General features: G+C 32.3%; 1 protein-coding gene across 7 annotated transcripts in view; it reads left to right on the top strand.

The window, feature by feature from the left end:
• LOC6036119 (putative mediator of RNA polymerase II transcription subunit 26) overlaps positions 1-21,306 on the top strand; it is a 327,945-nt gene that overhangs the window by 278,868 nt on the left and 27,771 nt on the right. Inside the window, exon 1 of one of the 7 annotated variants that reach the window (XM_038250378.1) lies at positions 2,113-2,316. The exons of the other annotated variants lie outside the window; for them this stretch is intronic. Within the exon in view, the coding sequence (XP_038106306.1) occupies positions 2,266-2,316 (51 nt within the window). The 5' untranslated portion in view covers positions 2,113-2,265. Of the gene's footprint in view, positions 1-2,112; positions 2,317-21,306 lie in introns of those variants that run through there. 7 annotated transcript variants of the gene reach the window in all.

The following is a 21,306-nucleotide window of genomic DNA, read 5'->3' on the forward strand; positions in this document are numbered from 1 at the left end:
AAAATGCTAAAATGTTATGATATTTTATATTTGATTTTTTTTAATATCATAAATAATATTTTACTAAAAATAATACATACTTGCATTTCAATTGCAATTTCATATTTTTGTTGGACAAACTAAATGTTCAATAATAGTTTTTCGTACATAAAATACAAATTTCGTTTAATAAATTTTGAAGCGATTTGCAAAAATTAAATAATAATATTCTGTACATTGGACTTTCACAACAATTCAAATCATTTTTAAACAAGCCCAAACATGCTGAAAATGATTATCAATGCAGAAAATGCATTTTAGATTGTTTTCAGTTGATTAGACTTCTATTTTCATGGAAATTTTAAAAAATTTGGAAAAATATTTTTTTTGCCCCCTGTTTTTTAGATCAATTCTGAAGAGGGGGGCGACATAAACCTTGAAAAATATTTGCAACGGCCTTACCTCAAAACAAACATTTCGAAAGGCTATAATTACGGATGTAAACAAACTGCATGTGAGCAGGATAAACTAATTGTTCTCTTTTAGATTTAACAAACCAAGTCTATTCTCTTTACAACTAATATATGAACTATTGTTTACAAATAATTATGATAATCATGGTGATCGAAGTTTAATTTGTATGAACAATTGTCAGCAAAAGGGAGGGGGTCTAAAATGGAAAAAAAAGTGTCCATCTGGTTTATGGACTTGTAATTCTGTAATTAGAAATATAACATAAAAATCAACATCAACACCTTCATATGCGTTTTCCTTGGCAACTCTTTCAGTTAATATTTCTCCAATCATTTATTAATATTACACTATTTTTCAAACCACGCTTCTCTTCCCTCAAACCTCAAAACACCCCCTATCATAGGGAGACCCTTCTAACCCAACACTACCTCACGTCGATCCCCATCGATCTCCTTAGCCATTCTACTCTCATCGCACACACAGCTTCACAGCTCGTCAAATGTAAACCAAATTCTCACTCTCCGCTGCGCTCTGCGCCGCATCGATCGAACTTACTCATTCGCTCTCTTTCTCTCACTATTTTTCTCTCTCCCACACACTCACACACTCTATTTGCCCGTTTGAGCATTCGATCATCGACGGCGGCGGTGATCTATCTAACTTCTCTCATCAACATCGACGGCGGGTGTCGTTTAGAGGCATGCAAAGCCTACTACGTGTGTATTGGCTTGCGTTGTTATGCTTTTTTTTTAGGAGGTTTTGATCTCCGAATGATCTCCTTCAGCAGCCGCTCCGGCCTACCTCTTGTGTACCACACCACCTTCGTGTGATCGCCGACCGAGAGTTGTGGTTCGCGCCATGTGTTTTGTGTGTATGATCTCTTTAAACCCTCAGTTAAACTTTGGACTCCGCAACGGACGCGCGCGTGGTGTGTGGTTCTGCGCCGCGATACAGTTTTTTCGTGATCGATTGACGATCTCTTCTCTGGTGCGCTACCGGTGTACGGTGTTACGGTGTACGGGAGGCTCATGGGACAAGGATTACGTGTCCTGGGGGTTTTGGAAACTGCGGAATAAAGCTGTCAAGTGTACAAAAGTGAATTCTACTAACGACGTAGAAATTCTGGTGCAATATCAGGAAAATCTTAATCGCGTGCAATAAAATGCAATCATCAGCGTTGGTGCATCCGAGGCGGACGTGTTGTTTGTGATTCTACTAGAAGAGATCCCCAACCGTAACTTGCCCTGGGGAAACGCGTAGGTGTGAGGAGTCATATCTCTGTGCGCAAGTGTGTGTCTGTGCTTGGGAAATCAACGGAAATCTTACACCCTGGGTGCAGCTGTGCATTCGTCGTCTGTGCAGCATTTCCCAGAGAGGGAGAAAGAGTGCAGTGAGTAAAAATAAACAAAACCAAGTGCCAACTGCAGCGTGTGTGTGTGTGTGTGTGGGACGGAGCGAAGACCTCCGCCGTTGACTCCTCCTCGGTAGCTCGATAAGCCGCGCGAGAACACAAGGAGGCAGTTTTTATGATCCCCGATGCAGCAGCAGCAGAACTGCAGCGTAACGACGACGTTCAGGAAGATACAGGAAACGGAACGACGACGACGACCCGTTGTCGGAATCCCAAAAGTGTGCGTGTGTGTGTTCAGTTGTTCGCAGTAAAACACGTGTCGTTGTGGTCCCGATGAGGATGCACAGGAAGATTGTTGCGGTGCACGGAGTGTAAGACTACGACCTCCACCTTCCACAATTCTGTAGTTGGCCGGAATTGGTCGGCGCAGCGGAAAGGATTAGCTCAAAGCGGATACATCAATGTGTTTATACTGCTATTGGAAATTATGGATACAGCACTATAGGATTCTAGTAAGTAAGAGGACTTTGGCTAAGGAAGGGGTGAAGAGGGCATTTTGGGGGTGTTTCGATGTTTGAGATCTGGACTGCGACGTCGTCGTGGATGGAATTGGATGCGGTTGCGATTTCGATCTCGACGACGCAATGCGGTGTTTCTACATGGTTTCAGGACGACGTTCTTTGTCTTTAGAGTGGATGGTATCCTTTTAACCTGTCAACTGTACCACTGCATGAACTAATGTCTACCCAATAACCTTTTTGGTTTTTTTTATTTGAGGTCAATTTAAATAAGATTATTTTTTTTATTGAATATACTTGTTTTTACTCTCTGATGTACTCATACTATATTTTTGTGTCACTTTTCTTTTTATTTAGCAGTTAGTTTAGTTTGTCAAATTGTCGACTAAATAACTTAGATTAAATAAATTTTACAAATTCTTAATGTGTATAGGAATCCCATACCAAAATTAAATAATGAAATGTCCAAAAAGTAAGACAGTGAGCAAAAGAGAAATTCTCTTTCCTCCAGATTCCTCTCCTCTCGTTCCTTCTTCTTCGTTTTTCGCTTGCTCCAGTTGCTGCTCCATGAGATTAGCAGAGAAAATAGAAGAACCTTAAAGAAATGTGGTTACTCTTTTGCTCGCTATTTTAGCTTGGGAATTGTTTGATCATTGATCAGCTGGGATATAAATATAATATGTTTAAATTTTTTTTTTCAACAAAAAAATGAGAATGATTATATGATTTCAATAATTGAATATTTCTCAACATGTTTTATTTAAGACTTAAAAATGTGATAAAAAAAAACTTTAAAAAACTTTACAGCATTAAAAATATTGAAATCCACAAAAAAACATATAATTTCCAAAAAAAAAAGGAAAACATTTTGTTTATGCTTTTAAAAATAACACCATAATGAAAACATGCATTACCACATTCTTACAAATTTACTTTAGGCAATAAAAATGCTCTTGACAGAAAAAATCGGAGATTTTTGAAGGGTCCATATTTGTTTAAAATAGTGACTATTTAATTGTAAAATTTGAACACATTTGTTTACATTTAAAAAAAATCTCCTTTTTTCTATTTTTCAAAGTATAAATAAAACTGACTAAAAAGTTATGTTGGCACATTCTTAGAAATTGTGCTTCCCTACGAATTTTCGAGCTTCTATGTATTCGAAAAGCTTTTGAAATTTCAAACGTATACTGCCCACTTTTTAGTTGTGGGGACTAAAATATCTCTTTATTAAAAAGGCCCTTACAGTTTGTTTACAGTGTATTGATTAAAAGTTGATGTTAATGACCTTATGAACATGAGAAAAAAAGAAATAAAATGGGGGCATTTGAAGGTCCTGGTTATTTTAACATAGTTTGTTTCTTAATTTAAGCATCCCAAATTATTAAATTTTTAATTAAAAGTTTGTTGTACCGTAAACCGGGTGACTTTGATTGAATTTCAATTTATTTTTGAAATATTGTCCAACTGGTAAGGTTATTCTCAAGATTATTTTAAAACATGTAGTGGGGTAGGCCACACAAAGTCCATGCACTATTTTTGAAAAGTTTTTTTCGATACTGTTTAAGGCCGATGCAAATATTTTTAAAAGTTTTTGTCCCTCGGCTCTGGCCGGATTCGAGGAGGGGGGGGCAAAAAAATAGAAATATATATAAATAACATGCCAAAGTTTCAACATTTGCATGGAAAAAGTGTTTTAAAATGTTTTTTACACTAGTTCAATTGTTTTGCAATAAAAGTTTTCAAAAAATGTAAAATTTGACGAAAACAAAAATTTAAGCGAAAAAAATTTTTTTGCGATAAGGCCGATGCAGGGTGGCCACTCAAGTCGGGATATCGGGAAAGTCGGGAAAAAGTCGGGAATTCGCTAAAATCCGCAAAAAATCGGGAAAAAGTCGGGAATATATAATTTTTTGTCAAAAAGTCGGGAAAAGTCGGGAATTCTGAGCATACTTGATTGAAAATTATTTTTTAACTCTTAAATAATTTTGTAATATTTTGTAAAATATTCAAATTGAATTCACTCATTTCTGCTTTAGTAACTTACTTTATATTTGGGTCATTCCATCTGAAGCGGAACAGCATTTGAAAATTACCCTCTCCGATCCTGCTTAAATTTGGCAGGGCTGTTGATACTATCAAAACATGCAAGAATCCCGAATTTCATCCAAATCGGACCACCCCATCCATTTTTGTACCTCCCCAAAAAATCGACTTTTTGGCGATTTTTGAGCAAACCTCCTAGTTTCAAACGACGATAACTCATGAACCACAAATCTTAGAGGGTCGGTCTTAGACTCAATTTCGAAGAAAATTGGACGTAGAATCCATTTCCGTGATCAAAATGTTGATTAGTTTATTTTTTCTACCTGTATTGCGCAATTGAAAACTTTGAACGGCCGTATCTCAAAACACCCCAACTTATTTTTTTTATTCAACCTCATCATCGTGTTCCCCGGCTAATTCTACATAAGAATCACTTATCGACAGAAATGAATATGTTTCGTTCCAGAGATAACGAATTTTAAAGTTTTGTGTTTTCGAGATTACCTACATCAGCTTCATTCGCCGCATCTGCTTGAAACATACAGGCGGGCTGATCAATAACTGCTACCTGGTAATTTATTGAAATAATACTTCATCATAAATAATCTTTATCAAATTGAGCAAAAATTAACTGTATAACACTGTAGGAATCTGGAGTTAAATCGCGAATGTTTATCTACTCAAAAAAATAATGAAGTGAATTTCTGTGCTAACCCAAAGGACAGAGAAATAACGACACACAGTAAAGGGCAGAATTGGATTCCGACGGAACGAGCAGGAAAATGCAATTAATCTTGTTAGTAACACTGAACAATAAGTGCACGATACATTATTGAGTAAAAAAATGAATAAAATTTGTTGACACGTTGTACTCTAGTGAAGGACGATCACAAGGAGTAGGAAAAGAATTTCTGTAAAGTATAAAACTGAAAAATGTAAGAAAATCACACAGTTGTTTTTCTTCTTCTATCATTCCTGGATTTTTGGAACACAATATGACTGCTGTCCTCACGTATAAAGATTTTTTAATAATTAAATGTACCTTGACCATCTTTTAATCAAATGGAGCTGGCTCACAATATATAAATTGATTTTTTTATGATCAATCTTTTATTATGGATTTGCCAAATTATGGTAAAGTATCAATAATAAACTATAATAATAATAATAATAATAATAAAGCAGGCTTTGGGGTTTTTGCTGAATGGCACTATTTTGCAACCGCCCATGATAAAGGCCCTAGTCATGGCCTCGGAGGTACTCTAAAACGGTTAGCAACACGTAAAAAAACGGTACATTCATAATAACCCAATAAATATTCCTTTCACAAAAATAGATTGATCAAAGTAGGGGAACAGCATCTTATTCCAGCGTTCCTCTAATGTTGCCATAAAGCGCTTTGGCATTCAATTACAGCTGAAACGTTTCAACTGAAATTGAGTGATAAATAGCTCAATAAGAAGTGCAAGTTTGCAAAAGTTTTAACCTGCCAAACATACGAGAATTTCCCCTATTAGCCATATGAATAAATATTTGCGTAAAATTATAAAAATATAAATTAAATTAATCATCTCCCATAACACCAGGTAGCAGTTATTGACCAGCCCGCCTGTGTGCTTCTAGCAGATGCGGCGAATGAAGCTGATGTAGGTAATCTCGAAAACACAAAACTTTAAAATTCGATATCTCTGGAACGAAACATATTCATTTTTGTCGATAAGTGATTCTTATGTAAAATTGGCCGGGGAACACGATGGTGAGGTCAAATAAAAAAAATAAGTTGGGGTGTTTTGAGATACGGCCGTTTTAAGTTTTCAATTGCGCAATACAGGTAGAAAAAATAAACTAATCAACATTTTGATCACAGAAATGGATTCTAAGTCCAATTTCCTTTAAAATTGAGTTCAAGACCGACCTTCTAAGATTTGTGGATCCTGAGCTATCGCTGTTTGAAACTAGGAGATTTGATCAAAAATCGCCAAAAAGCCGATTTTTTGGGGAGGTACAAAAATGGAGGGGGTGGTCCAATTTGGATGAAATTCGGGATTCTTGCATGTTTTGATAGTATCAACAGCTCTGCCAAATTTGAGCAAGATCGGAGAGGGTAATTTTCAAATTTGCACTTTTTCGTGCACAGTTGAGATGGAATGACCCATTTAAGGTTCTTTTCACTATTTCAATATATTTGAGTATAGAAAATCTGTTAAAGGCATTCAAAATCTTAATGAATATTGGAGTCTTTGACACAGATTTTCATAATATTTTTATGAATCAAATGACCGCTTTAATTTTTGTTCATCAAACAAGAGGTAAAGTTAATGAAAAACTAATATAAAAATAGAGCCTAATGGCCGGCTTAGAATTATGATTCTATTTCATTTTGTCACATAATTGGATATTTGGAAACAGATTCCAACTTAAGTTTGTCAATGTTTTTTTTTTTTTTTGTGAATATTTTTAATTGTTTAACTAAATTTATTTAGTAATTAAAAATATTTTTTTTCCAAATGTTGCCCTTGAACTTTTTTTTGTGAGTTTGGGTAAATAGATAAATCTTGATTTTCAGTTTTCGGAAAACTTAAATATCGAATAAAATCCAAAATTGAAAAACTTTTTTACGTTTTGGAAACATAAAGAAAATATTGAATTTGCAAAAAAAATAATCCAAGAAATTTTTAGTTATTGCAAAATTGTTTCTTCTATTATTTTGCTTAAAATAAGTGGGAAAACATAAAATCATATCAAACCTAATTTTCATTGAAAAAAAAAAAATAGTTAAATACTGACCACTAGATAAATTAAAATTTATTAGAAAATTTAATATCAAAAATTACAAAATTAAAAAAAGAACTTATCAAAAACATTTTTTTGAATTCCTTGACATTTTTCTGAATTCTTTGAATGAATAATAACAGCAATTATGTTTCAATCATTCTGTGATTTAAAATGATGATGCTGTTTTGAAAAAATAGGAACGCTATTTTAAGTTCAGTTATCTTTAACTTTTTGTCATTTTCAGTTGAAACGAAGTATCAAAAACTATAAGTTTGTCAATTTAAAAAATAACATGGAAGTTATAAGTATTATTGAACTTTCGATTATTTTTTTAAAGACTAATTGTTTGTGTTTCTACTCTGAATCATAATAATGAAGTTCCATTTTTGAAGTGTTTTTTTATTTATTGTTTAGTTTTTGTATTTACAAAAAATACTTATATTTGGATTTTTTTTAATTCATTGTGATTTTTTTTTTCGCTGGTTCATATTGACTGTTCTTATAGAAAGTTTTTTGTTTGAAATCATTCTTTAGATAAGAAATGCCTATTATTTGAGCATTCTGGAAAAGTCTGGAAAAAAGTCGGGAAAAAGTCGGGAATTTCAAAATGGAATTTAAGTGGTCACCCTGCCGATGCAAATATTTAAAAAAGTTTTTGTCCCTCAAGGTCAAGGGGGGGGGGCAAAAAAATAAAAAAATATAAAATTTTTAATAACAAGCCATAGTCTTCACATTTAAATGAAAAAAGTGTTAAAAATGCATTTTACACTAGTTCAGTTGTTTTGCAATCATTAGTTTTCAAAAAATCTAAGATCTGACAAAAACAAAAATTGTATCGAAAAAAAAGATTTTGCATCGAAAATTTTCAAAAAATCTTAAGATTTTTTAACAAACCCAAACATGCTAAAAATGACTTTAAACGCAGAAGAATGTATTTTAATTTGATTTCAGCTGGTTGCACTTGAATTTTCATTGAAATTTTGAAGTTTATTGTAAAAATATTTTTTTTGCCCCCTGATTTTTCGGGCCAATTTTGAAGGGGGGGGGGGGGGGGTGACAAAAACTTTTAAAAATATTTGTACCAGCCTAATAGACATCGAAAATTTTCAAAAATTCAAATGAATCAGCCCAAACATGCTAAAAATGATTCTAAACGCAGGGGAATTCATTTTGAATTGATTTTAACTAATTGCACTTAAGTTTTCATAAAAATATTGAAGTTTTTTGAAAAAATATTTTTGTTTACCAGCCTTAGAAAAAAAAATACTTTAAAAATTCTTAGTTTAAATTCCGGGGTGACTTTGATAGTTATAATTTTTCATGTAATAATCAAATTTAAAGTGTTCAAATTTCATTTTTACGTCAAATGTACCATCACTAAAGTTGCGGATATAGTTTTTAAGAAAAAAAATCAATGTTTATATCTAGTTAACTAAGTTTATAAGCTTTTTAACAAAATACTTATAAATTTTAGGTATAATTGTAAAATAGTTGAAATTTTTCCTGAAATTCGTTAAACTAGTTTTATTTATAAAATTATTGATTTATATCTCATTTTAAACTGATTTCAAAGCACGAATCACAAGTTTTCACATTTTACATAAAATATGTTTAACTAACATTGTCTATAAATTTGGATATTTCTTAAATTGTATTTCAAAAACAAATATTATTTATTATTTACAAACTTATTTTGCCTTTTCTTAGTGGAAAATTGTCCAAAAAATCCGAAAATGCATTCCGTTTTCTGATTCAAAATCTTGTTCATTGAGAAAATCATAACACTTTCTGAAGTTTGAATAGTGCCTTTCATCAACCTTTTCTTTATTATATTCCACGGTCAGTATGATTTCAAACCATTGCGTACGTATTTAATTTGTACTCTTCATTTTGCGTAAAAATCTGAAACCTATAAAAGTCACCCGCTATCAAAGTCACCCCGTTTTACGGTATACCTTTTAAGTTTTTGTATGCACGACTTATTAGATCAATATTTAAAAATATTTACATGGTTGACTGCAACAACAAAGAATTTTAAAGCTTAAATTACAAATAAAGCCATTTAAAAGATTTTCATCAATATTGCTTTCCGATTAAATCGAGTTTCTTTTGAAAATACAGTTTGAATTACCATTTCCAATTATCCTAATTTTCCGAGAAAAAAAAACTTCCACATTGAATGGTAGATTTTCGAAAATGATACCCATGGACGTGCATCAGCGATTCCCACTCCCAAATTAAAACAAAAAAAAAGCCAACATCATAAAGCTCATTTTACTACGCGCAAATTTCGCCACATTACGTAGGCAGATTTCCGCCCTTCACCCTGCTGCTGCTCAGCTGTTTTTTTTTTTTGCTTCCATGCACCACCACACACGTGTGAGCATTAAACGCCACACCACACGAAATAGATTAAATCATGTGTTCCTATTCAGAGCAGTTCCAACCTGGTGCCTTTCATCCGATTTAAATGCAACCCATCTAAAAAGGGTGGTAATACAACGGCCCGGCGTTAGAGGCGCCCAAGTTTGTACGGTTTCGCTGGGTAATGTGATGCAACAATCCTCATCAAAGCCGCTTCAGGTTGGGTTCGTTAAAATCGTTCAATTAGTCGACTTGTGCTGCTGCAGTTCGGCCGGTGTGTTATGGCTCTTTTTTTCCTTTGCCTTTAATGCTCCCCATCATCATGTTTCGATGTTTAAATTGCCATCGTCGAGCTGGTTGGTGCGATAAAATCCGCCAGCAATAGAGAATTCATTAGCAGTTCTGGTTTCCTCAGCCTGGGGGACAGCAACAGAAACAACAACCGACCGCAGCAGCAGCACCGTTGCAAAAAGATCCCTATTGATAACGATTTACGACGGGCTAAAACCATTTATAGAGAGGGCTCTTCTACCTGCTCCTCCGCAACCACCCCCACACGGTTAATTACAATCAACCATCAACACACCATGCGGGGAGACTTGCTGCCCACCCACTGGTAACCGCACTAGAGGGAGGTGGTGGGTGGAGGAGGATAGTTGGTGGTGACACACTGCTCCTATGTAAACTAAGCACAAAATTACGTACCAACCGTCATCATTTCACACGCAACCGGAGTGGTGGACTTTGGGACGAAATGAAATGAACGTGACGCAGGTGAGGACAGGTGGGACAAAAGTTGTTGCGAAAAGTTGATTTAATCATGTTCTAAATGGTTGTTGAAATGGTAATTGAGTTCAAGTTTTGGGGTTTGCAATATCATGCGTTCTATAGTGCTTAGGAATTCATCAGAAACCGATTAAGATATTTTTGAAATTTTTTTGCTAAATATAAAAAATGAGCATAAATACTTAGCAAAAAATATTGTTTGGTCCTCACAATTATTTTCTCATAATTAATTCAGGACTGAAAAAGTTAATATACTTTTAAAAGTGGTCAATATTTACACAATTTATACAAAATAGGCTTCCCCTAGTAACATTTTAGGTTTTAAGTAGGCCATAAAAGCCTATTTAGGCCGTATGGTTTTCAAAACCATGATAAAACCTGTTAGTTTAAAAATGTTACTAGGGTCGTCTTTCAACTTTTTTGTAGATTAGCTGCCTGATTATTTTTTTATTTAATTTTTAACTGTTTCGCTCTTAGAAATTCTTAAATTGTTGAAGAAAAAACGTTGCTTAATGTCAAATCAAACTATAGTTAAATGTTCAAAACAAATATCAAAAAGCTTAAACTTAATTAAGCTAGTGATTTTTCACGCTCGATAAAAGCAAATTTCATGGGGACCTCAATTTCAAAACACCAAATTAGACGCAAATTTCGCGGAACGTGACCTGAAAATCTTATGTTTTAATTACAGGAACTACTCTTTATGTTTCATTATATGTTACTATAATAAACATACAAAAAATTTCAATAAATTTGAACGTGACACAAAAAAAATATCCTGATTTTTAGAAAAGATTCCACCTGGTTTATGGATGGGCTCTAAATATATTTTGAAACTAAATGTAGGACATGCGTATTCTCATTTATTGAATTGTTTTTTTTTAATATTCGACTAATAAAGCTAAAAAGTTTTCTCGGATTTGCTCCATTTTATTGAATTTCATATCAAAGCAAGATTTAACAATCTTGTCCTGTTAAAACGAGTGAAAATTTTATGCAAAATAAAAACAAAAACAAAAAGGTAGTATTTTTTTTATCTTTCATGGCAATCATACATCCAAATAATCAAATATCGTTAAAATTAAACAGGACTCAGAAAATTTTGAGATATTTTTCAATAATGAATGCAAAGATAAGAAATACTTTTTATTTTAATTTGATTTTTTTTTTAATTTCTTATAAAACCTAATTTCTTATAAAAACTATACATTTCAAATAAAATTGCAGTAACATTTTTATTACAGCGAATGATAATATTACTAAACTTAGTTAGTTTCTAAAACAAACTGAAAAATTTTTTTTGCAATTCCTGTCATTCTTGAACGACGACATAGCCTACTTTTCTGTACCAAAAATAACAGAATCGAATAGCAACACTTTTCAAAATAAATGCTGAAAAGTTCTACTTTTCAGCACTCAAATGGGTGCTGAAAAGTTGAACTTTTCAGCACTTGTTTTGAAAAGAAACACTTTTCAACATTTTTTTGATTTAAACGATTTATTGACAAAATACATGAAAATTTGATTTAAAATTTCACTCAGTGTGTGTGTTTTTGGAATTGCAAAAAATTTTGTATGGAACTCGTTGCAAAACTTGATTTTTTCAGCACTCTTCGTATTTATCCAACTCGGTGAACCTCGTTGGTTAAATGTACGACTCGTGCTGAAAAATCCTCTTTTTACAACTTGTTGCATAAACTACTATTAAATGGTTCATGCGAAGTTTTTTAATTGTAAAATATTAAAATATACTTATATAGTATGTATGGATAAAATATTTATTATGTAATTATTTTGAAAACAAAAATGATTTTAGAAAATAACCCTATGTTAGTAATTAAACAAAGATATTCACTCGCTTAATTCTACAGTATTTCATAAGATTATTTTCATTCCTATTTGAGTTTGGTAAATCATTTGGAGAAAAATCGTTGCAGTTTCACACAAACATAAAATTTCACGGGATTTCGCGAAAAAAGCCAAATTTCACGGATTTCACGCTGCGCTGTCCGCGAAATCGTGAAATTTCACTAATCCTTCTTATAATCCATAACTGCAAAATTTAAATTTGTTAGTTTAAAAAAACTGAATCGATTTTAAATTATTTTGAACTTATTGTATAATATTGGTATTTTATTTATAATGCAATGTGGCACCTAAAGATTTTTTTATTAAATTAGAAGTTTTGGATCAACAGAAAGGAAAGTTCATGGAAGCATTGATGTTTTGCATAGTTTCAGTAGTATAACTTCATTAAAGTTTCAAGCCTTTTCTAGTACTTCTTGTTCAAAAATTTTCAAAAAAATGCTTGAAATTTAAAATATATTTTTTTAACAAGGCTATTTTATGTTAATTATTTAAATAATTTCCAGAGTGAAATGTCAAACGCTTCCCAAATGTATTTATGTTTAATAAGAACAGTGAATGTTTCAATATAAATAATGATAAACAAAACCTGTTCTTACCAATTTTATTCCAAATTTTGAGCAAGAAGTGGTAACACCTGTTTTTCCAATTAACTCATAAGTGACAATTTGTCCCAGACGAAGGTAACTCATTATTTGTTACAATTTACTACCCTCGAATATTAAGCCAATGAATTCATTTTTTTAAATGTAATAAGTGAGCAATACTGAAATTTATACCCTCGCTACCCAGGAGCTTAAAAATTTGAACAATTGTCACCCTTTTGTTGAACGCTCAAATCGAGAAATCGGGAAAATCGGGAAAAAGTCGGAAATTCGCCAAAATTTACGAAAAATCGGGAAAAAGTCGGAAATTTGTGATTTTTTTTTGTCATAAAGTCTGGAAAAGTCGGGAATCCCAAGCATACTCGATTAAAAAATATTTTCTAACTATTGAATAATTTAACAATCATTGACACAGATTTTCATAATATTTTTTTAATCGTTTTTTTAGTTTAATTTTAACTTAATTTCTACGATTTGGGCCGCGAAAAGTTATGATTCTGTTTTATCTTGTCATAATGCTTGAATATTTGAATAAAAATTCCAGCAAGAGTTTTTTTGTGTGGTCAATATTTTCAAATATTTCAGTAAGTTACAATTCTAAAGACTTTTCCCTAATGTTTAATTCACTTAATTTTTTTTGTGAGTATAGGTAAATTACTATAGATTGATTTTAAGTTATCGGATAACTTAAACATCGATCAAAATTGTTCTAAATTATAAATGAAAAAAAAACTTCTTTTTTTACATATTGAATTAACCCTCTATAACAGGGGTGCTCAAAGTTTTTGGATGCCGGGCCAAATTTGAAGCTCAAATGAGCTTGCGGGCCATATGTACAAAATTTGTTTTTTTATAGAATGAAAAAAAAACGATTTATAAATTTAAAAGACTAAAAAATACATTTATTCCTTAAATTTCTCTTTTTTAACACTTTCGTAATTAAAAAATAATAGAAAACGGAAAATGACAGTTTTCCTTCAGTTTTGTTGATATTATTATTGTTTTCGGTATTTGAAAAAAGGTATTTAGTTGTATGTACTTGTGTTTTCATTGAAATTTAAAGTTTTTTTTCTATATTTTAAAAATAAGAACATCAAATTGGAACAATTTATGTTAAGGCATAATTTTATCTTTAAATTGACTGTAACAAATGAAAAGTTGTTGGATTTTTTTTCAACAATTAGGCCGATGCAAACATTTAAAAAAAGATTTTGTTCGTCAACTCTGGCCATGGTCGAGGAGAGGCAAAAAATAAAAGAAATACATAAAATTGATTGATGCCAGGATATTCAATATTTCAATGAAAAAAAAAATGTTGAAAAATGATTATAAAACACATTTTGATTTGCAACCATAATTTTTAAAATATGTAAGATTCGACGAAAAAAAAAACTTTTAACATTTTTTTGTTGTTCATTCAGAGTTCACTAAAATTCACAGCTTTTTTCAATAAACCCTAAGCATGCCCAACATTATTAAAAAAACGCAGAGGAATGTATTTAAAATGGATTTCAGCTGATTGCACTTAAATAACAAAGGCTTTGAACTATATTTGCAACTGCTTTATTCCTCCTCAAAATTTAGTCTGTCTGAATGAGATGGTAGTCAATGAGATTCGTTATCCAACTGTCATGAGTTCGAATCCAAAGGTGGAATGTTTTTAAGTGCAAAGTGAGTTTGAGGCCCAGTTCATTGGTTATAATAACTTTTGAATTAATATGGAATGCATATATTTTTGCCTTTATTACATTTTTATACCTTAGTCAAATTTGAAAGTTTCATAAACATTTCCAAAATGTTTGAGCATTTTGACAATATTTACTAGTTTCACTCACATTGAAACGTGTGAAAATGTTTCAATTAGAAATATTTTTGAACAACATATATTTGTATCGTAAAATAAAAACAAAAAAAACATAATAAATTATTAGTTTTATATTAACAAAAAACAAAAAAAAAAGATTACGATTAAAATTTTAAAACAAAGTTTTATTTTGAAAAAATAAATAAAATCATTTTACAAATGGTCAACGGGCAATTTAACTTGATCATTCAAAATGAGTCCGCGGACCACAAAATATCACCTCGCGGGCCACGTTTGGCCCGCGGGCCATACTTTGGTCACCCCTGCTCTATAACCTAACCCCGCCTTTAGACGGGCTTCGATCTAAAAAAATCGCCAGAAATCCATTTTCAACCAATTTGGAAAGAAGAACTCTTAAAATTTCAGAAAAATTTATGGGCTGGAAGTTTTACTTATTCTTTGTGACTTTGCCAATGTTTTCAAAAATGTCATACATTTGTTTTACATTTCCTATATTTTAAGTAAATAGAAGTATGTAGTGAATTTAAATGGTAATGACGCCATTTTATAGAAGCAAATGTGAAAAACAAGCAAAAAATTTAAAAGTGATTGTAAAAACGTGAAAAAATAAGATAGGCTAAATGTAATTATATTAGGTGATACAATAGGCCAAATTCTATCAAAAACAAACATTTACTAAACAAGATAAATACAAATTAAAATACTAAAAATAAAACAAGAAAAACATAAAACAAGAGAAGTAAAGTTTTTCACAGAAGAAAAGTTGCTCAAAATGGCCTCCTGAACACGGGTAAAATAAAAAAATTCGAAAAAAAAATATTGGGCAGGGATTTATGAAAAAATATTGAAACTTACAAAAATTAAATTTCTGGAAATTTTGATTTATGTTTGAAAAATTGGTATCTTCAAACATATCGCATAAAATTAGTGGCTTATCAAACTAGATTTTCTTCGTATTAGTATTCAAATATTCAAATATTCAAATACTGACATCGATAAATCAATATAAAATAAATATCAAAATTTACGAAACTTGGTAAAACATTATTTTAAATTTTTATGAGTGCTCAAATTTTCAGAGTACTTTTTAGGAATGTATTGAAGTTTCTATTTATACTAAAATTGTCAATAGCTTATTTTTTTAACTTATTCAGATATTTTGTTGGATGGTTGATATTGACTTTATTTGTAAGCATTTTTTTTTGGTTTGAAATCATTCTTTAGATAAGAAACGCCTGTTATTCGAGGTTTTGGAAAAGTCGGGAAATAGTCGGGAATTAAAAAATGGAATTTGAGTGGCCACCCTGGAATAATACATACCAAGTTAAAAAAATGTTATTTAAAAAACTGTAATTTTGCTACCAAGACTCGTTTATCCGAAGCCTCGATTATTCATTTTTTTGATGTTTGGAAGTTTGACTTTCGGAAGTTTTTTTTAAACTTTAGAAAATCGAATAATGATTTTCTGTGTTTTTTCTTTTATTTGGGTAATATTGTCGTGACTGTAAAAAGATTTCTTCAAACTTTAAACGAAATTCACATTGCATAGACTATGAAAATAAATATTTCAAAAATCATGTAGACATATCAAATTCATAATAATTTTACATGACGGTTTTCAGTTACATCAAAATTTAATTTTAGAAAAATTTATCATTTTTCATATTGTTTCACTTACTTTAATCTCAGAAAGCACTCCCTCAACCATTAATCCCGGAAAGCAATTTTCCCATAGTGAAACGTGCAAACGTTTGCAGGAGGGAGGAAATAGCCAACAGCATGCGATGAAAATGTAAGCGAGAAAAAGCTCCTTGGCGAGGGGGGGACACACACAAAAAAGCACGAAACAAGCTTTTTCCCTCCTCGCCAACTCAACCACGTCCAACTGACCGCCGTGAAATAAACTAGCAAAACAAACGAAAAGTGTTTTTTGTTGGCGGAAGGATTCTGTTTGGTCGAGTATAGAGGAAAGCACATGCAGGAAGGAAAAGGATGTGAAAAGTGTTTAAATTTATGTATGAACTGCTAGTTTGATAACGTGTGGTAGTGGTGGAGGTGGTCCTTTGTTTTGGTGGTGTCGCTTAATAGGACGACCGTTGGTTGGGTTTGGTGGTGTGGTGTTTAAAACGAGCAAACACTCAAAGTGGTTTTGTTTAGAGGAATGACTGTTGGCTAGGAGAAAGCTAGACATTCCTTGGGATTCATGTGGCAAGGGTAAAATATTAAAATTAAGTATTTAGTTAAGTTGGATTCCTAATCAGATTTTGATTTGTAATTTCTTAATTGTATTTACATCATCATATTTTAATGAATAAGTCATAAGTTACAAACACTAAATTCTCAAGTATTTCAAAAATAGCTTTGTATTCTAATATGCAGTACCTTTGAGAGCAAACAAGCTCGTTGTTTTTACTCCTTGATTTGTTTTAATGAACAAATATCACTTAGATAAAAATAAGTTAGAAATTCTAGTCAATTTTCTATGGTGGGCTACTAATGATACCCTTCTGGGACTAATTCTAGATTAAAATTAGTTATTTAAATTTTTTAACGTTTATTGAAGATTTGAATTGGTCTAAAACATTGAAAAAGAATTAGGAATTACAAAAAAAAACGTTGTCTCTAGATTTGACTAAAAATTTAAATCAAATCAGCATTCTCGCGATAATACGTTCAGATTAATTTGTTCCACAACGGCCACCAATCACTCCTGCGCCAAGGTCGCACCGCTTGTCCCAATAACTGTCACCATAAAGCCAACATCAGCCGACCTCGGGGTATCCCCAACTCCTCTTTTCACCCTAACCCCCCACGCGGCACAACAATCCACGTGTAATAGCTCCCTAACCGCAAAATAACACCATCGTCAGCCTCAACCAACTTTGCACACACATACAAAGTTATGTACGTGTGCACCACGTGGGCAGCAGGAATGTTACGGTGAGCGGGATACGGGCCCCGGAAACAACAAAAGGCTGCTGCTCTACCCTTTTTACCCGCGTTTCCGCCAAGTTTGCCGACCCTGACAAATGGGATTTAATTTTCTCCTATTTTACGACCCTTTGATATGATGGGCCACAGAGGAGCCTTTTTGTCGCGGAAACGGCCTCGACGACGACGTTCCGCCGCTCAAAAGGACCTCAGAAATAAACAATTACGCGAGGTTGAAGTTTGGGGACGTGACCTGGAACGACCCCAGGGGTTGAAAAAACTGGGCTAATTTGGAAGAAATTGATTTTTTCGACGTTTCGGTCCACTTGAAGTTTTCTTCAAGGTCACCTGTCAAGTTTTTCCCATTAGAACCAACTTTTTCCCCGTTTCCCGGGTCGCCACTCCAACCCACACAAATACGCCAGCAGGCCATGATAAATAGGCCTTGTTTGCATCCCCTTGAGCCACTTTGCCACGCTAACGCCATTAGGACCTGAAGCGCCATCAATTGGAAAGTGAGTGGTCCATAGCAACAACAACAACAACGGGCAACACTGTTGACCAACATCGCATCAACAACATCATTACCGGGAGATGCCCGATGGCGGATAAGCGCGAGCGCAAAGAGGCCGTCGGCGTTGTGTTTTATGCAACGTTTAGTCGGTCCTTTTATGGCCCGTCAGGACAGATGTAATGGTTGCGATTATAAAAATTGTCCCATTCAAAGGGCTCCTCCGCCGTTGCGCCTCAGCTATTCAAATGAATCACACTTCTTGTAGAGGCGCACTAAACTCCGAACATAGAGTGTACGTACAACAATGTGTGGCGGTGACATATAGTAGTTTGTAAAAGGGACTTAAACCGCGGGCTCGAAACAGCGTGTTTGTACAGCCATTTAAGATAAAAAGCAGCGTGATTTATGGAGTCCGAGCAAACATATTACCATAAACAACCAAATATGTCGCGCTTATCATAAATCAAACAAATTTTAATAACGTCGCCGCGCGCTGCCTTTTCGCGGAACTCCTTTTCAGCTCCGTATGCAAGGCGTTGAGGAATGTCGCGACTTGGGTTTATTTGTCCAAAGTAAACATTTGCGAATCATTAAGATAAGGATGGGGACGAGCGTAGAGGCACAAGTGCGCCGATAAGGTATTTTCCCACGGTTCTGTTTGGATTATGGTAAACTCTAAACGTTGAAATCGATTGTTTGGTGGCTCACGTGTGTTTGCTTTAGGGATTTGGCGCTATTGAATGTGCTTTTGGGTTTAAATATTGACATTTTGATACGTAAATTAAGGTGAAACGGGACGCCAGCTCTTGGACAACTTTTGTTCAACTTAAATCAATTTTTGAACTCGAATGATTTCTTGACCTATTTAGTGACTACAACCAACAGAAATTGTCTATGTTACGGCACTTTCCTTAAAGCTCTTCCAAAAACTCGAGTAGTGATTTCAATATGGCGCTGCCTTCCCGTTTCTCCTTAACCCTCTACTGCCCAAATTTTTTTTCGAATATTCTAATTTTTCCCGTGTTCAAGAGGTCACTTGGAGCAACTTTTGTTCTACGAAAAACTTTACTTCTCTTACTTCTTTTATATTCAGTATTTTAATTTACATTTATCTTGTTTAGTTTATTTTTGTTTTTTGTAGTATTTGCATAACTTTTTTTTGACAATTGCAATTAAATACCTTGATATATATATTTTTTTATAAAAAAAAAACATGCAAACTTCAATGATCGTAGCAATTTTTTGTAGTTTTTGATTATTTTTTTATATTTTAAAATATTTGCAGCGATCTATTTTCAGTATAAATAATTTGATTACTTTATCAATAAAAAGTTGTTCTGGAAAAATACATCATTTTTGCTTACTTATTTATTTAAAAAAAAGAAAATATAAAAAAAAATCAATTTGAAGTAAACACAGTTAAAACTGAAAGAAACAACATTTTGTCTCTTTTTGTAAATTCTCAATCCAAGTTTTTTAATAAATTTCACAATTTTACGGAATGGATAGTTTTGTTTTCCTGCACAATTTTTCAATTGAAAAACATTAATATAAAAATTAAATTAAATTCAAACATGAAGAATGTTCTTAGTATGTGTTGAAATTTGATCTCAAGCTCATTTTTTTCAATTCAGACAATAATTTTATTTATTTAATACTTCATGAACAGTCTTAAGGGCCGGTCAAAGAACTATTTTGAAAAGCCGTCGCGGGCCGGACGTTGGGCAGGCCTGTTGTAGAGGGTTAAGGGTTACACAAATTGTTCTTCTTAAAATTTTACACAGTTGCTTAACCCTCTACTGTCCATTTTTTCGATTTAATTTATTTTCCTCGTCATTTAAGCTACTTTTGTTCTACGAAAAACTTTGCTTCTCTTGTTTTATTGTTTTTGTCATTCAGCTTAAGTATTTTTTTATATTTTGGTTTTTTTGGTATTTTTTCTACAAAATCAAATCGTGATGTTTAGCCTATTTGCTGAGCTCTTCACATTTTTTAAATAAACTTCAACCATTAGTTTTTAATTTTAAGCCTCAACAAAGTGTGTCATAACTTCATTTGGAACATTACAGAAATTACTGCATACTTATTTTGTCATTTAAGTAGGGAATATTAGTAACAAACATGGCCAAAACTGACCAAAAATAGTTATTTTAGAAATTAGATTCCTGTTTGTATACTATTAGAATGTAAAAATTATCTTAAAAGATTTAAAATTGCACATCTGAATCACTTTATAATTAATCGATTTTGTAAAACATTTGCCCACTATTTTTTAAGAGAAGAAATATAAATAATAAATAATAATAATAAAAGATAAAAAAAAGGATTTTTGAAAAATATTGAAACATATAAAAAAAATAAATAGCTCAATGAAATTTGCATTCGAAAAGTTTTTTTTTCGCAAAGAACTTTTGAAAAAGTGCACCGTTTTGGAGTTATAGTTACTTTTGGGTTATCATTTTTCAATTTTCTTAATTTATTCTTTTTGAAAATACTTTATGAAGGAAAGCAAACTCTGAACAAAAACTTTGAAAAGGTGAGAAAGTTTTCTACATTTTTTCTCTGAGACTTTGTAAATCGGACAGTTTTTATTCGATTTTCAATGTTACGAAATTAAACTTTTGTGAAATTGTTTGATCTTTTCAATAAAACTGATTTCAGAATTTTAATAAAACAAAAAAAATAATAAAACAATCATCATTTTTGAAAGTTTAATGTATAAATAAAATCTTAATCAAAATTTAAATATTTTGAAGTTATTCAACAAAAGTTTCATATTTTAAGCATTGGAAATATCTCATTTTCATTTTCTATTTTTTCAGAAACTATTTGTTTGGGTTTCAGAGATATTTTTGGGGTTTCTTTCCTTAATAAAGTATGTAAAAAAATATGCTAAAATTTCCATTTTTTAAACTACAAGTGACTATAGCTCCAAAACGGAGCAAACTATAAAAAAATCGGTTAAGTACTTTTTATATTTGGATATATTTCCAAAATTACATTGTTCAAAATTGGTCTTTGGAACTAGATTTTACAGCATAATGCACTATGGCTCAAAGTTTTTTTTTCGAGTCCCATAAAACATATTAAAAACATCGAAAATAAAAAAACAAGAATTTTGGGAATCAAACTAAAAAATCGTTATAAAAACTTTAATAAAAAATCTTTTTTTTCTGTGAGTGTACTTATTTATAACTAACAGTCCCAGTCCTAACCCACAACTTTACCGAAGACACAAAATCGATCAGAAAATCCAATCTCAAGATACAGAT

Source organism: Culex quinquefasciatus, chromosome 2, assembly GCF_015732765.1.
Source record: "Culex quinquefasciatus strain JHB chromosome 2, VPISU_Cqui_1.0_pri_paternal, whole genome shotgun sequence".
Lineage (NCBI taxonomy): Eukaryota > Metazoa > Arthropoda > Insecta > Diptera > Culicidae > Culex > Culex quinquefasciatus.